The 15968-nt window shown below is 43.4% G+C and overlaps 1 protein-coding gene across 3 annotated transcripts; it reads right to left on the bottom strand.

Annotated features, from left to right (window-relative positions):
• Window positions 1-2672: 2672 nt before the first annotated feature.
• Window positions 2673-8016, bottom strand: LOC147897889 (uncharacterized). Of its 3 annotated transcripts, none has more exons than XM_087379994.1 (6): window positions 6629-8016; window positions 6123-6275; window positions 5629-6018; window positions 5366-5442; window positions 3823-5262; window positions 2674-3356 (listed from the first exon to the last, which is right to left on the bottom strand). In XM_087379994.1, exons 1-6 carry the CDS (start codon window positions 6840-6842, stop codon window positions 3273-3275), a joined length of 2358 nt encoding a protein of 785 aa, XP_087236120.1. In that variant the 5' UTR covers window positions 6843-8016; the 3' UTR covers window positions 2674-3272. The 3 variants fall into 3 exon arrangements, with proteins under 3 accessions (XP_087236123.1, XP_087236120.1, XP_087236121.1); XM_087379995.1 differs by having other exon boundaries at window positions 2674-3353; XM_087379997.1 differs by lacking the exon at window positions 6629-8016 and having other exon boundaries at window positions 2673-3356; window positions 5629-6034; window positions 6123-6257.
• Window positions 8017-15968: the final 7952 nt, after the last annotated feature.

The raw sequence follows: 15968 nt of genomic DNA, 5'->3' as shown, positions 1-15968 counted from the left end.
TCCAGTCCAGAGAGCAGTAAACTATTGCCACCTCAGCACTGATGTCAAAGCAAGCACATAGGTCGTCACTTCCCACATGCATGTTTAGTTACTCTCTTTGAATAGGTCCAATAGCCATCACAAACAATACTTAATTGCAGAGTTCTTATGTTATAGTGCATCATGCAGATCCCACATGTCATCACCATAGTAACACATGGACATCCTCTGCTCTAATACCGTGTTGGAAACAACCACGTAAAGTCGCATGGCACTATCAGGTTGCATCGAGTAAGGGTTCCCAATCCCACCCCATAACTGCACATGCATCGTCCACATCCAACAAAAGGAGCCGGCTAGGATGAAGGGGAGGGGTTCTTTCCCTCTTTATATCCAAGGTTCCATGTATTGCCTTGTGCATATGGGATTTCTATCCCCCAATTGTACACGTGTCATGTGCACGTGCCAAGAGCCTTCAATCACTCCTAACATCATACATTTGCTAGGTGCCACGAGGGAGGTTAGGACCACACACAAGGACCCCAAGGCCCCATATTCCAACAGTCTTGCATGTTGTGAGTCAAGGTAACATTCTTGACACACACTCTAAGCTCAAAATCTATGATTTCAAATCCTATATGAAAACATAATAAAGACTTAGTAAATACAACCTTTTTAAAATATTTCAAAATTCTTAGTTTATCAAAAAAGACTTATAAAATTAATTAAATTCATAGTAAAACAAAATATAAAAGCATAGGTACTTATTTAAAAATATTTAACAAAGCAACTGAAAATTAAATATATAAATTTAAGTATACATGTATATAAACAAACACAATTATTAAAAAATTATTAGATTTAAAACTTAAAAGTAGTATAAATATGTACTTTTTAAATTCATATAGTACAAATAATGTAAAATCTTAATTTGATTAAATAAATAAAATAAATTTGATTATAATAAAATATTTATTTATGCATATTTTTACACACAAAACAAAATATATAAAGATGTCTTAAAAAAATTAAAAATAATATTGTCTTAATTTAATCAATTAAAATCATTAAAACACATTATTTTAACATTTATTATACTAAAAATAATAGAATGACATTCGATAAAATAAATCAAATAAGAACTTTATTTTATATAAAAAATAGATGACAAAGATATAGAATTTAAGGTTATTATATAAAGAAGTAATGAAATATCTCGCTTTTATAAAATACCAACATCAAACAAAGCGCTTGTCACTCAATCAAACCTAAAGGAGACAACTTTTGGTCATATCCATTGAGGCCTACTGGACCAATTGCAACAAAGCTAAAAGAAGAGTACAAGTTTTAATTAGCAATGTGCAACGAAAGGATGATCAAGATCCAAATTCAACAAATAGAGATAGAGGAGCCACCAGCACAAAACTAAGCACCACTATTGTGAGAGCCACCCAACCACGCTAATGCCCACCAACCAACACACAACCAACTTGAGCAATGGAAAGCCCAAAAATCGAGCAAGGCTAACACAAGGCCATAATGTTCCAAATTGCAAAAGCTAGAAAGATAAGAGAGGTGGCAAACAACTCTCTTGGATACAATTGTGAAATCTTCAAACCCTTAAAAAAACAAGGAATTGATCATATAGTACAAGTTGAGCAAGGATCAAATGCACTGCGTCTCACAAGTCAAGGTCATGTAGATATAGGATCTGCTATTTCGGTGTGGCAATCCATCCATTCCAAGGTGGATCAAAACAAAGAAAATGAGGCACTGAACCAATGAGGACACAACTACAACAATTGGACAAAATGTGAATCCCCAACTAACAAAGTGAGGCATGAATGAAGAAGATGCAGCACGAATGGGTCAGATGCAACACGAGGTGACCCATTCACCAACACACGAGTCATCTAGACAAAACAACATTGTCGAGACAAATCACAAAGAAGGTATGACGCTAGAACCAAAACATTCTATAAGGAATCACACCATACATTTCGATGGAAGACCAGCCCAAGTCTCGAGAGAATGTACACAATGACATCAAAGGCAAGGCACAAGGCATTAAGTGCACACTAAGCATCAAGGACACGGAATATATAAGTAGTCCCATTCTAAAATCCAATTCCAAGAGTTCCATTAGTTTGGATTATCACTTTTGTAGTTGTGTGTCTCGGAGCCAAGTATTAAGTTTGCGGTGCATTAAAGAAAGGCATCGAGTACTCAGCTAGTGATGAGTTGAGTGTGACTCACGGACTCGGGTATTTAAGTTCAGCTTATGTCATTTGAATCCAGGGTATTAAGTTCTGGGTTGAGTGTGAGACTCCAGGGCTTGGGTATTAAGTTCAGCTTATGTCACTTGTTACATAATATACCGGACACCTATTTCTTCAAATTTTATATATTCTCTGAGCCACTAATACATTCCAAAATTGCATTTCAATCCGCATTTGTTCATCACTCTCCTTCACCTACAAATGAACACACTGCATGAGGAATTGTGAGCAAGTGAGTATGTCTTCCACTAAGCAAATTTTTTCTTAATGCAAACCTGAACCTGAAGATAGGTAAACTGCCTCTGCATAGACTAACGAATGCACATCTGAATGAAAAGAGACTACATGTCAAAAGTACACGATTCCTAGCTAACGGCAATATATTTCACTACTACAGATGTAGATAAACGAGTCCCAGTGCACTAATGACGTACACATGCTAAAACCATGTTGGTGAAATAAGTTAAAAATATATAATAACAATGGGTTTTGATAAATCCCACTCAAATATAACCTGACACCATTTCTCAGGAACAATAGATAGGCAAACCTTACAAGTCAGTAGAAGCGTTATCAGTCCTGTAGAACCATGAAAACCAGTTACAGGGGGCAATCCCCTTTCTTCCAAGAAAATTCTGCAAAGAAATCCTCCATGGTGATTACTAGGCACATTCATGTCCTCTCTAGATTTCAGAGCACAAGTATCTTTGTCTTATATTCCAACTGCTGTCTTCTGCTGAGAGCCTTTCAACCACAGGGTTTTCTTGACACCATGATAGGATAAACTGATGATGGGTTATGAACAGAGACAATACAGATGTGCCTACAACCCCCCCGAGGGTCCCTAGTAAAGTTTATATTACAAAGGTCCCATACCAGCAGCTAATGATCCCGTATACCATTTTGGTCTGTGAATCACCGCATTGGCATATACCATCTTGCATTCGTGTCTCCCAAACGCTTCATGCTTGTACACATCCCAGTCATCGAAATTATAAGTGCATAATGAGGGTCTCATTTTACATACATGTTATCCAATGCATAACCATCAGCTGCCGCCAGCTCGCCCTCCATCATACCTGCACCCTCTTGCTGCTGCTGCACATGAAAGAGACACCATAAAGAAGCAAGAAGAGAAGTAACAGAAACCTTCCTCTCAGGACCAAATTTAAATCATGCCTTTGAGAAGTTAATACAATATCACTGAATTACACTAACAGAATATACAATAGAAGAATCCAGGAACATTCCCAAACTCATTCACAATATCACTGAATTACACTAACAGAACATAGAAAAGCTTCATTGATCACATTTCGACACAAAGAGGCTAGGGAAGAACAGGGCTTAAGAGTATGATGCATAGAAGATATTTGGTAGACACGTTAGTCCTGCTTACATGTCAACATGTACCTCTCTAACAAAGAGGCACTCCCCATCACCCTCTCACCCGCAAACCTCCCCACTCTTTTTAGGATAAGTATGAAAACCCCCAAACAAATCATCCTTGAACAAAAAAGTACAAAAGATTAAGCGAAATCAAAGCATATGGTAGCAACCTGACCTGTTTGAGGAAAATATTTAACAAATCATCTGATAATGATTCTGAAAGCCAACCATGCTCTGTCTTTAATAAACCCAAACTGCCTTCCTTCAATTTCAGATCACTATCAGCTGTTGATTGCTCGCTCTGTGACAAAGTATTGGGAACAGAAGCCTTCATACGTCCACCATCCATACCCAAGTTACTTAGACCTCCCGTGCTGAAACCCAAAGTACGCACTTGCCCTTGTTCTTGACCAATGCCCAGATTCAAACCTTGACTATTTGAAGAAGCCTGGCTATATCTTGGACTAAGAACAGGGCTATTAACCTGGACAAACTCCTGGCTCAAGCCAAAACCTTGCCAGCCTGCCTGATTTCTCTGGCCCGTGCTAAGCCCTAGCCCATGTTTTAATCCAGCCAGCGGAGTGAAGTTACAGCCAAATTTGCTCAAGCCGTGAGGGGAAACCTCATTCATGGCACCAAAGGTCGATCCAATGTTCTTCATTCTAGTAGCACCTACCTCACTATCCAGTCCAGTTGAAGCCAAGGGAGAAGAAACACTCACAGAACTTGGAACAGGAGGGTTGAGTTCTCCTGCACTGGGAATATGTAGACCCTTACTGTCTGCACATGAACTTCTTCCAAGAGACCCTAGTATATTTGGGGAGGAAGAGCCAGTAGCAGCCAGGGTAGATGCCAGTGCTGACCTGAATGAGCCAGCATTTTGGATAGCAACCCCACTGCCAAGACAGGCATTTGTACTGTTCACATTGGACGGTGAGCTGGCCCAAGCTCCCAGTTCAGCTGAGAGACCATGGTGTCCAAGAATTCCACCAGAGGGCAAAGTCAGACCCCCTTCATTTGTCAAACGACCACCAGCCTGCTGCTGCAGAGCCTGCATCATCAAGGCATTAGTGTTGGGATTGCCTTGAGCATTGCTATTTACTCCGACCAGCTGCCCCAAGCCACCTAAACCAACAGCAGGAGTAAGCTGTTGCTGCTGCTGCAAGGCTGACATCGCTGGTCCTTTGTCTAGAGGTCCTGCCATCTGCCCAAACGTTGCTAGCTGTTGAGACACCTGGGTAAGCTGCTGCAGATCAGAGGCCGCACTCTGAAGGTTCCCTTGACTACCTAGCACCGGTTGGCCATATGAGGGCCTTGCAAGAGCACTGCTATTTGCACCTTGTAGTGCTGCAATTTGCAGTAACAGTGGATCCACACCTCCGATACCTAGATTGCTAGGTTGTCCCAATCTTCCCAGAAGTCCAGCCTGCAATGTTGACAAAGCCTGAGGAGACAGTTGACCAGTCGCGGCAAGTGTACGCAGATCACCCAAACCTCCAAGCCCACCTGCACCCAAAGCTCCAAAATTGGAATCTGTTGAACCTCCAAATGACGGGTTCAAGCCTCCTGGCTGATGCACTGCACCGCTGATCCTCTTAAGGTACAAACGATATTTCTGCAGAGGGAAAACAGAGATGAGAAATGCAACTTTTCCTCTTCATCCAAAGATTTATGCACCCCAAGAAGATTGCAAGGTACCATAGCAAATACCTACTCACCTGTAAATGGCTCGCAACATTTTCCCTCGTAAGCCCATGAACATTCATCAGTTCAAGTATTCGTTTAGGGACAGCTTCTGAAAGGACATTAGATTACATCAAAACATATCCTTAACAACCTCAAAGACTGCAAAAACCAAGTCAAGCTCCACAACACATACAACGGAGCACTGGTAATCTACAATCGAGCATGGCCCTAGAACAATCCGCTCATAACACTGAAAAGCAAAAAACAGAGCCAAATTGCACTGTATGATACTCACTATCTATTCCTAATTGGTTGACAGCAGTTACAAATTGCTGATGCAGATCTACAGACCAAACTACTCGTGGCTTTTTTGTTGTCGAAGAGTCGTCATGGTCCAGATCAGCATCATCCTCCTCTTCCTTTATGTCTTTTCTCTTCTTGGATTGCTTCCACATCCCGTCAACCCCCTCGTTCGCTGAGGAAGTATTATCCCCTTCATCGGCAACCCGCTTATGTTTTTCATCTTCATGGCTAACTGTTTGTCCTGAAGCTCTCCACTTTTTTCGAACCACGTGCTGCCAGATGTTCCGAAGCTCTTCAATTCTAACAGGCTTTAGCAAGTAATCACAAGCACCATGTTTGATACCTTTCATTACTGCGCTCGTCTCTCCATTCGCTGACATCACTGCAATTAAGATGTCCTAGATCCATGTTAAAATGGCTAAGCATCAGATTTACCACAACCCGTTTGATTAATCACACCAAGAAAAACTTAAGGTCTCGACTCACTTATGACAGGCAGGTCCATCTCCAGTCCCACAAGCTCGAGAAGCTTAAAACCATCCATGTCAGGCATGCAGACATCGCTTATGACCAAATCAAAATTGTCTCTGTTTCCCCTGAGCATCTCAAGGGCAGTAGTTGCATTCCCACAAGTAGTCACTGTAATCACATATACAGATATATGGTTGTTTCAGGCATAAAGGACAAGTTGCTTCAACCTCAGAATCAAGACCCTGTCTTACAGAAGAAAAAACTGACATATAGCCTGGTGTACTTTTTTATATGGACAAAGCGTACGAACAAGATTGCTCGAGCGGATCAACAATCGTTATAAAAGTAAACAAGGGTAGCTTAAGCATCGACTCTGTCATAGTACAACACTGACAGGGACTTGACATAACCCCTTGCAATCAAACATAGGATTTTCGGAATGTGAACAGGAACAACGGGAAACAGATAAATAATGTCGTTTTATCGCCACGGAAAATCACGCATCCTACAAGGACACGAACCTTGATAAAGACATCGACGCAGCATTCTATCAAGGATCAATAGACAGATGGGGTCGTCGTCGACCACCAAAACCCGCAGCCCAGCAGGAAACGGATCGCTGGAGGGGCTCTCTACTTTTACACAGCCTCGGCCACCAGAGATCGAGCTGTTAGAGGCGGAAGTTGTCAACGGCTGCGTGGTCGCCATAGCCAACTGTGGATCCATCGCTCCCATTTTGCGAATTCAGTTACGTGGGTGGATAGAAGGTAAGAGGATGAGCACAAGGAGAGAGAAAGGTGGTCTGAGCATTCATTTCTCACATCTGTGATAGAAGGCAAGAGTGCAAAGGGAACTGGAGGGAGGTGCTACTACCATAGAAGGATCTAAAGAAGGAAGTGAGACTTTGGTAAAGAAGCCGAGGCCATCGATGAGGAAGGAATCAAAACTGGCATAATGAGCATGAGGGAGCTGAAGTATTCACGAGGAAGGGAGGGAGGGGAGGCATGTAAGAAGGAAGGGAAGGCAAGGAAGGACAGTGAGGGAGGTGAAGGGAGAGGGGAGAGTAGAAGAGCAGGCAAGGCAGGGGAAGGGGAGAGGACACGGGGAAAAGGCAAGGAGGGGTTGAAAGAGAAGTGGGTGGTGGAGAGGAAGGAAACCCACAAACGGAAAAATGGATAAAGAAAGGGAGGAGCTTCGGGGAAGGAAGCTGCGAGTGGAACTATGAGCTATGGAGGGGGGATGTAACGTGGATTTCGTTTTGGGCAATAAACAAAAGACGATGGAGAGAGCAAATGCAACTCGATCATGCCCTCTGTCACCCCAATTCCCAGCAGAGATTCAGTTCATCCCTCTACATTGACAGCAGTAGCAGCAGCAGAGCACCCATCGTCTTCCCACACGCCTCCTTGCCTCTTATTTTGCATTTTTTCTTCCTTACCCACATATCTTGCTTTGCCTCTCCTCCTCTCTCTCTGTCCTTTTCTGGATGCCAAGCTCTATCTGGGCTGATTTCACTGTCCTTTGCTGGATCCCAAGCTCAATCTGGGCTGATTTCACTGTCCCTTGCTGGATGCCAAGCTCAATCTGGGCTGATTTCACTGTCCTTTGCTGGATGCCAAGCTCAATCTGGGCTGATTTTCACTGTGGAATCTGTGACGACCCAACTCCACAGGGTGCACAAGAATGCACTGCACAGGGGAGAGGGAGCAGGGGAGAGAACAGCCGAGAGAAGAGCCAAGATCCAGATTTGGGAGGCTTGGAGGGATGGCGGAAGAAGAAGAGGACGGGGAAAGGTGGATCATGCAGGGACGCAGAGCACAGATTCAGAGAGAGGAAAGAATTTTGCAAAGGAAAGAAAACAATGGGTGAAGGGGAGAAAGAAGGGAGGTGCCTGATCGCTTTAGGGAGTGTAGTGAGGAAACTTGCTAAAACATTATTCCATTCATTCATTCATTATATACACAAATCTTGAAAGGTTGAGAGGCGGGACGAGGGCCAGAAAAGGGCATCCATGGTGGGCATCATCGTCATCCCCCAACATACATCACTCTCTCTCCTCGCCCCAATCAATCTCTCTCTCTCTCTCTCCACATTTCTATTGTGAGTGTGTGTCCTCAGGTGTGTTGAGTGCGTGCGCGCAAGCACGAACATAGAGTCAGTGTGTGTTTTTGGAATCTCGTGTATTTTTGTGAGAGAAACTTGAGAGAGAGACATACACAAATCCACACACACACACATAGACCTATCTTCCTCTCCCTTAGCTTCACACAATCTTTTTTTCCCTCCAAAAGAAGGGGTGATGAGTCCCTATAAAGTGGATTGCTCTTTCTAGAGAGGGTGAGAGTGCATGCTTATCCCCGAATTAAATCACAAAAAATACAAATCTGGGAAAGCTAGCTTCCTTATGTGGAAGATTCTTTTTTGCCCTCTAGGCAGAAAGGCCATGAGTTGATGGGCGGTTTGAAGCAGAGTCAAACCAACTATTTATTGTTTGGGGCTAATGGTGAAATTTGCCGTTGGCTTTAGGTGAAAGGTTTGGTGATGCAGCTGGTCTTCATTCTACGCTGGGGGCGTAGTGGCCGTCTGGACAAGAGCGATTGTCTTGTTGGCTGTGTAGGAAATAAGTGCTCACTGTGTTTCGGTTTTGTTGCTTCTAGCACAAGCCACCTCCTCTTGTAGGGCAAGTTTGTATAGCTTCACACAATCTTGGGAGAGCACACACCAGCCCCTAACCCAACCCCCCCAAGCCTCTCTCTCTCTCTCTCTCTCTCTCTCTCTCTCTCTCTCTCTCTCTCTATTCCAAGGCATGTGCATGTGCCCATGTGCATCCCTTGTGTCTAGAGACCTCTTGGAGGCATTTTCTTATTGAAACATCAAAATTCAAATAAACAGCGTTAAATCACATACGAAAGTCATAAACCCAATGAGCAAGAAACCCTAGTTTTGAAAAGAAAATGCACATGTAAAGAAACTTTGGGGAGGGTGCAATCACCAACAAAAGTTCACATGTGGGCAACAAGAAAACGAACTAAAATGCTCTCTCTCTCTCTCTCTCTCTCTCTCTCTCTCTCCACACACACAAAGAGCCTCCACTAGGGCCCTTGCGTTGAGGGAGGTTGAGTAAGCATTTAAGCAACACTAGAGTAAGTGTTGAAATAAGCACTAGTAGACCCACATGGGCTTTAAGTGAACAATATTAGAGATGCGATAGGCTAAATGCATGTAACATATATATATATATATATATATATATATAGAGAGAGAGAGAGAGAGAGAGAGGGGGGGATATATATAGAGAGAGAGAGAGAGAGGGGAGGGATATATATATATATATATATATAGAGAGAGAGAGAGAGGGGGGGGGGCATATTATTCATGCCTCTCCTTTCTTCCCCAATTAAATAAATGAGGTTTCTTTTCTTTTCACCTTTTAATATAATTTCACTTTTCTCAAAAACTAGTTAAATGAGGACACTTGGACACATATTTACTAACTATTGTGGGTGTGCCATTTATGGAGTAACCTCTCCCTTTTAATATGACTAAAAACCCTAGCATAGATTTAAAAAATTGTTGATGGTTTAACCACAATTGTACTACAATTCAATCACACTTCAAGTCTACGTTCATTGTACTTAACAACACAAATTATGAAATTTGATGATATATGAATGGATTCTTTATTGGTTTCCTACTTCCTCCTCTTTCCCTAGACTAGCATGTTGTGGTTGTTAAGAACACTTCAATCTTGAGGAAGAGTCATACCCTTCCTTTACTAGTAGTATGAGGTCTTACAAATTCACCTTTATTGGTTTCCTATCCTACTTTCTCCTCTTTCCCTAGACTAGTTGTTAAGAACACTTCAATCTTGAGGAAGAGTCATACCCTTCCTTTACTAGTAGTACGAGGTCTTACAAATGCAACATAGCATACCAAAGTAGGAATCTCTCTCTCTCTCTCTCTCTCTCTCTCTCTCTCTCTCACAAACACACACATGTATACATGCACACATTCAAAGGCACATAATACCCTCGATTGTCCATGACTTTTTTCCACACCACCTCCGCCTGTAAAGTCACTCTATCACAATTTCTCTTTCACTTTTCTTGCCATTCATTTCATTATTGATGCCATTTACTTCTACGTTGTGTGGTCCTCTTCATCATTATCCATATCACACTCAAGTTCACTTTCTAGCCTATTAAATGACAAAAAAGGGTGCAAGTTTTGTGAGAAAGGTCAACCAAAGTTAGCAGCATACATGGCGAATCAATTTCCCAATGCGTATGTGCACATAAGGTACTTTTACCGGTTGCACTTTAAACTCTAGTGAAATGAAGCACTTGTAAATTTTCATGATTTAAATGCCTTAAAGCTATGACATCCTTAAAGATGCCACACACAACGAATCAATTTTGCAATGATTGTGTAGAGGTTGTACTTCTAGCAATTGCACTTCTGAACACTAGTGAAATCAAACACTTGTAATTTTTCATGATTTAAGATGCCTTACAATTATGACTAGATGCAATGTGGCATCCTTGTGAAGACCTTTCTATTCAAAAGAGAGTAACACCCTATGTCTCCTTCATTATTAGTACGAGCAACATATTAGGGCTACAGTGTTTTTGTAGGTTATCTAAAGGGTAAATGATCATGCGACCTTTTTGTAGGTTATCTAAAGGGTAAACGATCATTCGACTTTTTTGGGTAAATAAATGATCCTATTTAAGGAAATGTCTCAAGGATCTTTTTAAGAAATGTATTAAATTTACAAATTTATCAAAAGTGACAACAATACTTGGATAGCTTGAGGTAGAGTAAAACTTGAACCTTATCTCAGTCCCTTAGGCTTGACGAGCTAGAGTTGAGGCTAGTGCATGCCCGCCACCCGGCAACCACTCACTGAAGGGAGCGCTGTCTCCCTCAAACCACATTGAAGGGACCCCAAGGTTTGGTTAGAGCGTGCGGAGGTCATGAGTGAAGGTAACAGTGATGAGGCGAGTGTATCGAGGGAGGCATTTGATGCCAAGAAGATGGTGAATCCTTGTCTTATGTGAAAGCTAAGCTAAAAGCTAGATACTCTCCCCTGGAGGCGGAGGAGGCTGCCAAGATCTTACAAGCCGAGGTGGCCCGTAGAGCCCTGGAAGTCTCTTCGAAAGGGAGGTTCGAGGCAAGCCTCAAACACTCGTCCACCTATGAGCTCGAGGTTGAAGATATCAAGCTGGAGTTGGCAAGGGGAAGTGCATATTTTTTCTTCACCGGGAGGGTGCCGATGTTGGAAGAGCTGCAATAGTTATTGGTCTTTGAATGCGACATTCCGCCTCAACATACACTGCAAAGTTCGTGGGTAAAGGTTTCTACCTGGTCTATTTTGTGTCCGAAGCTCTGCGGAATGATACCCTTGGTAGATCCTTCATGTTTGCAAGTGCCTCTGTTTTGGTCTGGTAGATCCTTCATGTTGGCAAGTGCCTCTGTTTTGGTCATTCCCTGGAGTGCCTCTTTCTCAATCGATGAGTTTTTGTATCATGATTGCCCGGTATGGGTTGATTTCCCAAATCTCCCACAATGGCTGGGCGAGTCCATTGAGAGGATTTCTACTTCGCTTGGTAAGCTGCTGCTTATTCCACATTTAGCGCGTTCATTAGTGGATCGGAAGAGAGCGTGGATCATGTGGGATAGGGCTCAACCAACTCCTGACTACATCAATATTGCTTGGTCCGTTCCCGGACTCATGCTTTATATGCAAGCGGTTGGGTCACTTCGCAAGGGTATGTCCAGATAAACTAGCGAACACAGCCTTGGCACGAGGTGGGAAGAAGAGCTCCCCGATGCTAATCATAAGAAAAGGCTATTGGAAGAAAGACCCCTCAAGGATGGCGCACAAGCGAAGGCTGAGCAATTGGGCATCAAGCTGCCAGCTAAGAATTTATGTAAAAGAATCAAGGAAGTGGCTAGGAATGCAAGAGGAGGGAGGGAGAGAAGATTCAATTTCTTCAGAGATGCCTACAAGGCATTCGCACAATATTTTTTTGTTTTTGTTTTTTTTTTTGGGGGGTAGGGGGGGTGGGGTTGGGGGGTAGTGGTAGATTAGGAGTGTTCTCATGGGAACACTAGAGGTTGGTGTAACAAGACTAAAGGGAGCATCCGGGGAACACTAGAGATTGGTGTAACAACACTAAAGGGAGAGGATGCTTGTGTGATTCAAAGGCGGCGACCATAGATAATTCTCCTTTAGGAACTAAAAAGTGGACCTTCTGATGATTTTGGTTTTGATTGACACTGTGATAAAATGGGTTATACCTCATTTCTGAATTGTCTGTTTCGTGGTAAAGGTGGTGTCATGATTGTGGTTATCAAAGACTTGAAGCCCGAGTTGTTTGATGGTGATGAGGAAGGTAGCTAGGTCACTATGTCCCTATAAAAAGATGGATTCAAAGTCCGGGTGGCAAGTGTCTATGCACCCCATGCTCCCTAGAAGAGAGCTGAATTTTGGCGCGATTTGGCTACAACACTCGATGGCGAGCATTGGATTCTGGGAGGGGACTGGAACTTCACGGAGGTCGACCAAGATAGGACTCACCCATCTCAACCGCTGGCCACTAAGGAAAAGGATGCAAGGGAAGAATTAGTTCTAAACAAAGGCTTGATTGACTATTAGGAGCTGGATCCCGATGGTCTCACAGGGTTCTCCTGATCCTATTGCAGGAAGGGGCTCGACTTCAGGGCCAGAAGACTTGACAGAATATACGATTCGGAAGAAGGTTGGTGGCTACATGGGCCATTGAGTGGGGAATACGTGATGTATACGGGGCTCTCTGACCGTGCGTCGTTGTTTTGGTCCTTCTATATGCTAAGGACGGCAGGCAGGTCACATGACACCCCATTCATCTTCAAGAAGAGTCATCGACAAAGTCCAAGACTATGAAGGTAACATCATTAATGAGTTTTGGCATGTTGCAAATATATTCAAGACCGAGCTCAACACGATAGTTGGTGACGCCGCAATTCAAGATGGTCACTGGGTTGAGTCAGTCATCGACGAGGTCCTTGACAGGGGCTCCATAGCGAAGGGCATCCGACTACGTCAAGCCGATTCTAGAAAGGCCCTTCTCTTCCAAGGAGTTGCATGCAGCTCTTTTCACCATAACGAATGACAGAGCCCCAGGCCCTAATGGTTTTTCGATTGAAATTTTTTGAGAGTTCTGAGATTGCTTAGGAGATGATCTCACTGCCATGGCCAATGCGGTCATTAATAGGGGGTTTCTCTCTACTGACGTGAATGCTGGGCTGGTAAAGCTCTTTCCCAAAAGACAACTCCGACTCAAGGTAGGGGATTGGTGCCTAATCTCCATGCTTAACACCTCATACAAGGTCATTTCCAAAGCTCTAGCTATCAGGATTAGAGAGGTCTGGACGGATATTGTTGACTTTGAGTAGTGTGGCTTCGTGAAAGGAAGATAATTTTTTAATAACATTTTGAATGTCACATTGGCTTGGGATCATGCCTACAACTCGAGGCAAAGGATTATTCTCTTTGATAAAGCTTACGATCGGGTAAGATGGGATTTCATCCTCAAGGTTCTCGAGATGGTCGGCTTTGATAACCGCTTCTGTCGCATGGTATCATCGCTTTTTGGCAATGCCTCTACCATACTTTGCCTTAATGGCGGTGCGGTTGGAGCTTATGACCTGAAGAGGTCCATAGGACAAGGTTTTCCCCTAGCCCCCCTATTTTTTACCATCTACAAGATCCCCCTCATCCATTAGATCAAACAAGTTACTATAGCAAGATGGATCAAAGCTATGCTAGATTCTCCCATTGATCCGTTCCTTTCTACCCTTCTCATGGAAACTGAAGACTGTCTGCAGGCAAGAGAGCTTGAAAAGGCGGATTGGTCCCATGTCAAATGTATGCAGCTACCAGCATTGGCTGCTGTTAGTTAGAGATTGCCTGTCAAAGCACTTCTTCCAGGCAGTAAAATGCAAGCAAGAGTGTGATTTAATCGACAGAATCCAAGACCGTGAAGGTAACATCATTAATGAGTTTTGGCATGTTGCAAATGTATTCAAGATTGAGCTCAGGACGATAGTTGGTGACGTCGCAGTTCGAGATGCTCACTAGGTTGTGTCCTTGTCATCGACGAGGTCCTTAATGGGGGCTCCAACCAAGGGCATCCGATTGCATCAAGTCGATGCTAGAACGCCTGTTCTCTTCCAAGGAGTTGTATGCATCTCTTTTCACCATGGCGAATGACAGAGCCTCGGGCCTTGATGTTTTTTCGATCGAAATTTTTGAGAGTTCTGGGATTGCTTAGGAGATGATCTCACTGCGATGGCCAATACTGCCATTGATAGGGGTTTTTCTCTACCGATGTGAATGTTGGGCTGGTAAAGCTCTTCCCCAAAAGACAACTCTGACTCAAGGTAGGGGACTGGTGCTTGATCTCCATGCTTAATACCTCATATAAGGTCATTTCTAAAGCTCTAGCTATCAGGATTAGAGAGGTCTGCATGGATACTGTTGACTTTGAGTAGTGTGGCTTCGTGAAAGGAAGATAATTTTTTAATAACATTCTAAATGGCATGCTGGCTTGGGATCATGCCTACAACTCGAGGCAAAGGATTATTCTCTTTGGGTTTGATCTTGATAACGCTTACGACCAGGTAAGATGGGATTTCATCCTCAAGGTTTTTGAGAGGGTCGACTTCGATAACCGCTTCTACCGTATGGTATCATCGTTTTTTGGCAATGCCTCTGCCATACTTTGCCTTAATTGTGGTGTGGTCAGAGCTTATGACTTGAAGAGGTCTATAGGACAAGGTTGTCCCCTAGCCCCCTATTGTTCACCATCTGCACAATCCCCCTCATCCATCGGATCAAACAAGCTACTATAGCAGGATGGATCAAAGCTATTGCTCTCCCCTCAAGAAATCTGCTTACCACTCAACTATTTGCTGATGATATGATCTCATTCTCTGTCAAAGAAAAGGATAGTGTTGAAAATCTTATGAATGTTATTCAGAACTTTTGTAGGGCCTTTGGTTCAGCGCGTAGCTCGGCCAAGACTTGTGATATCCACTCGACGGATGACCCACCTCCCTCATTGTTATCCAACTTGTAGATCCAAGTTGTCAGAGGAGGCAAAGTAATTGGATACCTCAGAGCCCCGTTAGGGATGGGCCTCACCATCTATCAAAGGTTCGACTGGTTCCTCTCCAAAATCAAAGCCAAGTTAAAAAGTTGGCATGGTGCTCAGCTGGGATGGAACACTAGGACTATAATAATCAACATGTCCTCTCGCATGTCCTCTTCGCTGCTATAACTTATGTTTCCTCTGTCTGGAACCTGATTACAACTTCTCCAAGACTAACTGGTTGGAGATTGAAAGGTTGCTGAGAGCCTTTTTGTGGGCTGAAATAGATGGATGAAGTAGAATGCACCACATCCCGTGGGAACCTCTCAAGACCCCAAAACGCAAAGGTGGACTAGGGCTTCCTAATATCAGGCTCTGCAATAGGGGCCTCATCTTGAAATGGCTACCCTGTCTCTTCTTTGGTAATACACCATGGATTTACCTAGTAAAGAACTTCATCAAAATCGGCAGAGGAAGAAGGGTGGGATCTTGGGAGGGGTTGTCATGGTATGATCGTCTTGTCTTAGGTTTCCCCTTGCAGATCCCCGGGTCTGACATGGCAGTCGGCCTAGTCACTGCTTGGAAGGAATGTATCGGCCTCCTGAAATGGAATGCCGCCCCGACCTTAGAGGTGATGCTAGTTTGCATGAGAACATTTGGTGGAGCCTCGCCTTCCACAATGACTACTTTGGAACCCATGATGTGGTAAGGGCTTGCTCCTTAT

This window comes from Dipteris shenzhenensis, chromosome 10, assembly GCF_047967505.1.
Source record: "Dipteris shenzhenensis isolate YYH24624 ecotype China chromosome 10, Dip_SZ_1.0, whole genome shotgun sequence".
Classification (NCBI taxonomy): Eukaryota; Viridiplantae; Streptophyta; class Polypodiopsida; order Gleicheniales; family Dipteridaceae; genus Dipteris; species Dipteris shenzhenensis.
Note: the sequence above shows the minus strand (reverse complement) of the source record. Positions and strands in the feature narration are given on the sequence as shown.

Bases quoted from the DNA above. Each gene is read 5' to 3' on its own strand.
- LOC147897889 (XM_087379994.1), bottom strand. From the start codon at position 6,842: ATGGGAGCGATGGATCCACAGTTGGCTATGGCGACCACGCAGCCGTTG. The intron at 5,443-5,628 runs GTGAGTATCATA...ATGTCCTTTCAG, and splicing joins CAACCAATTAGGAATAGATA to AAGCTGTCCCTAAACGAATA. The intron at 5,263-5,365 runs GTGAGTAGGTAT...TTCCCTCTGCAG, and splicing joins ATGTTGCGAGCCATTTACAG to AAATATCGTTTGTACCTTAA.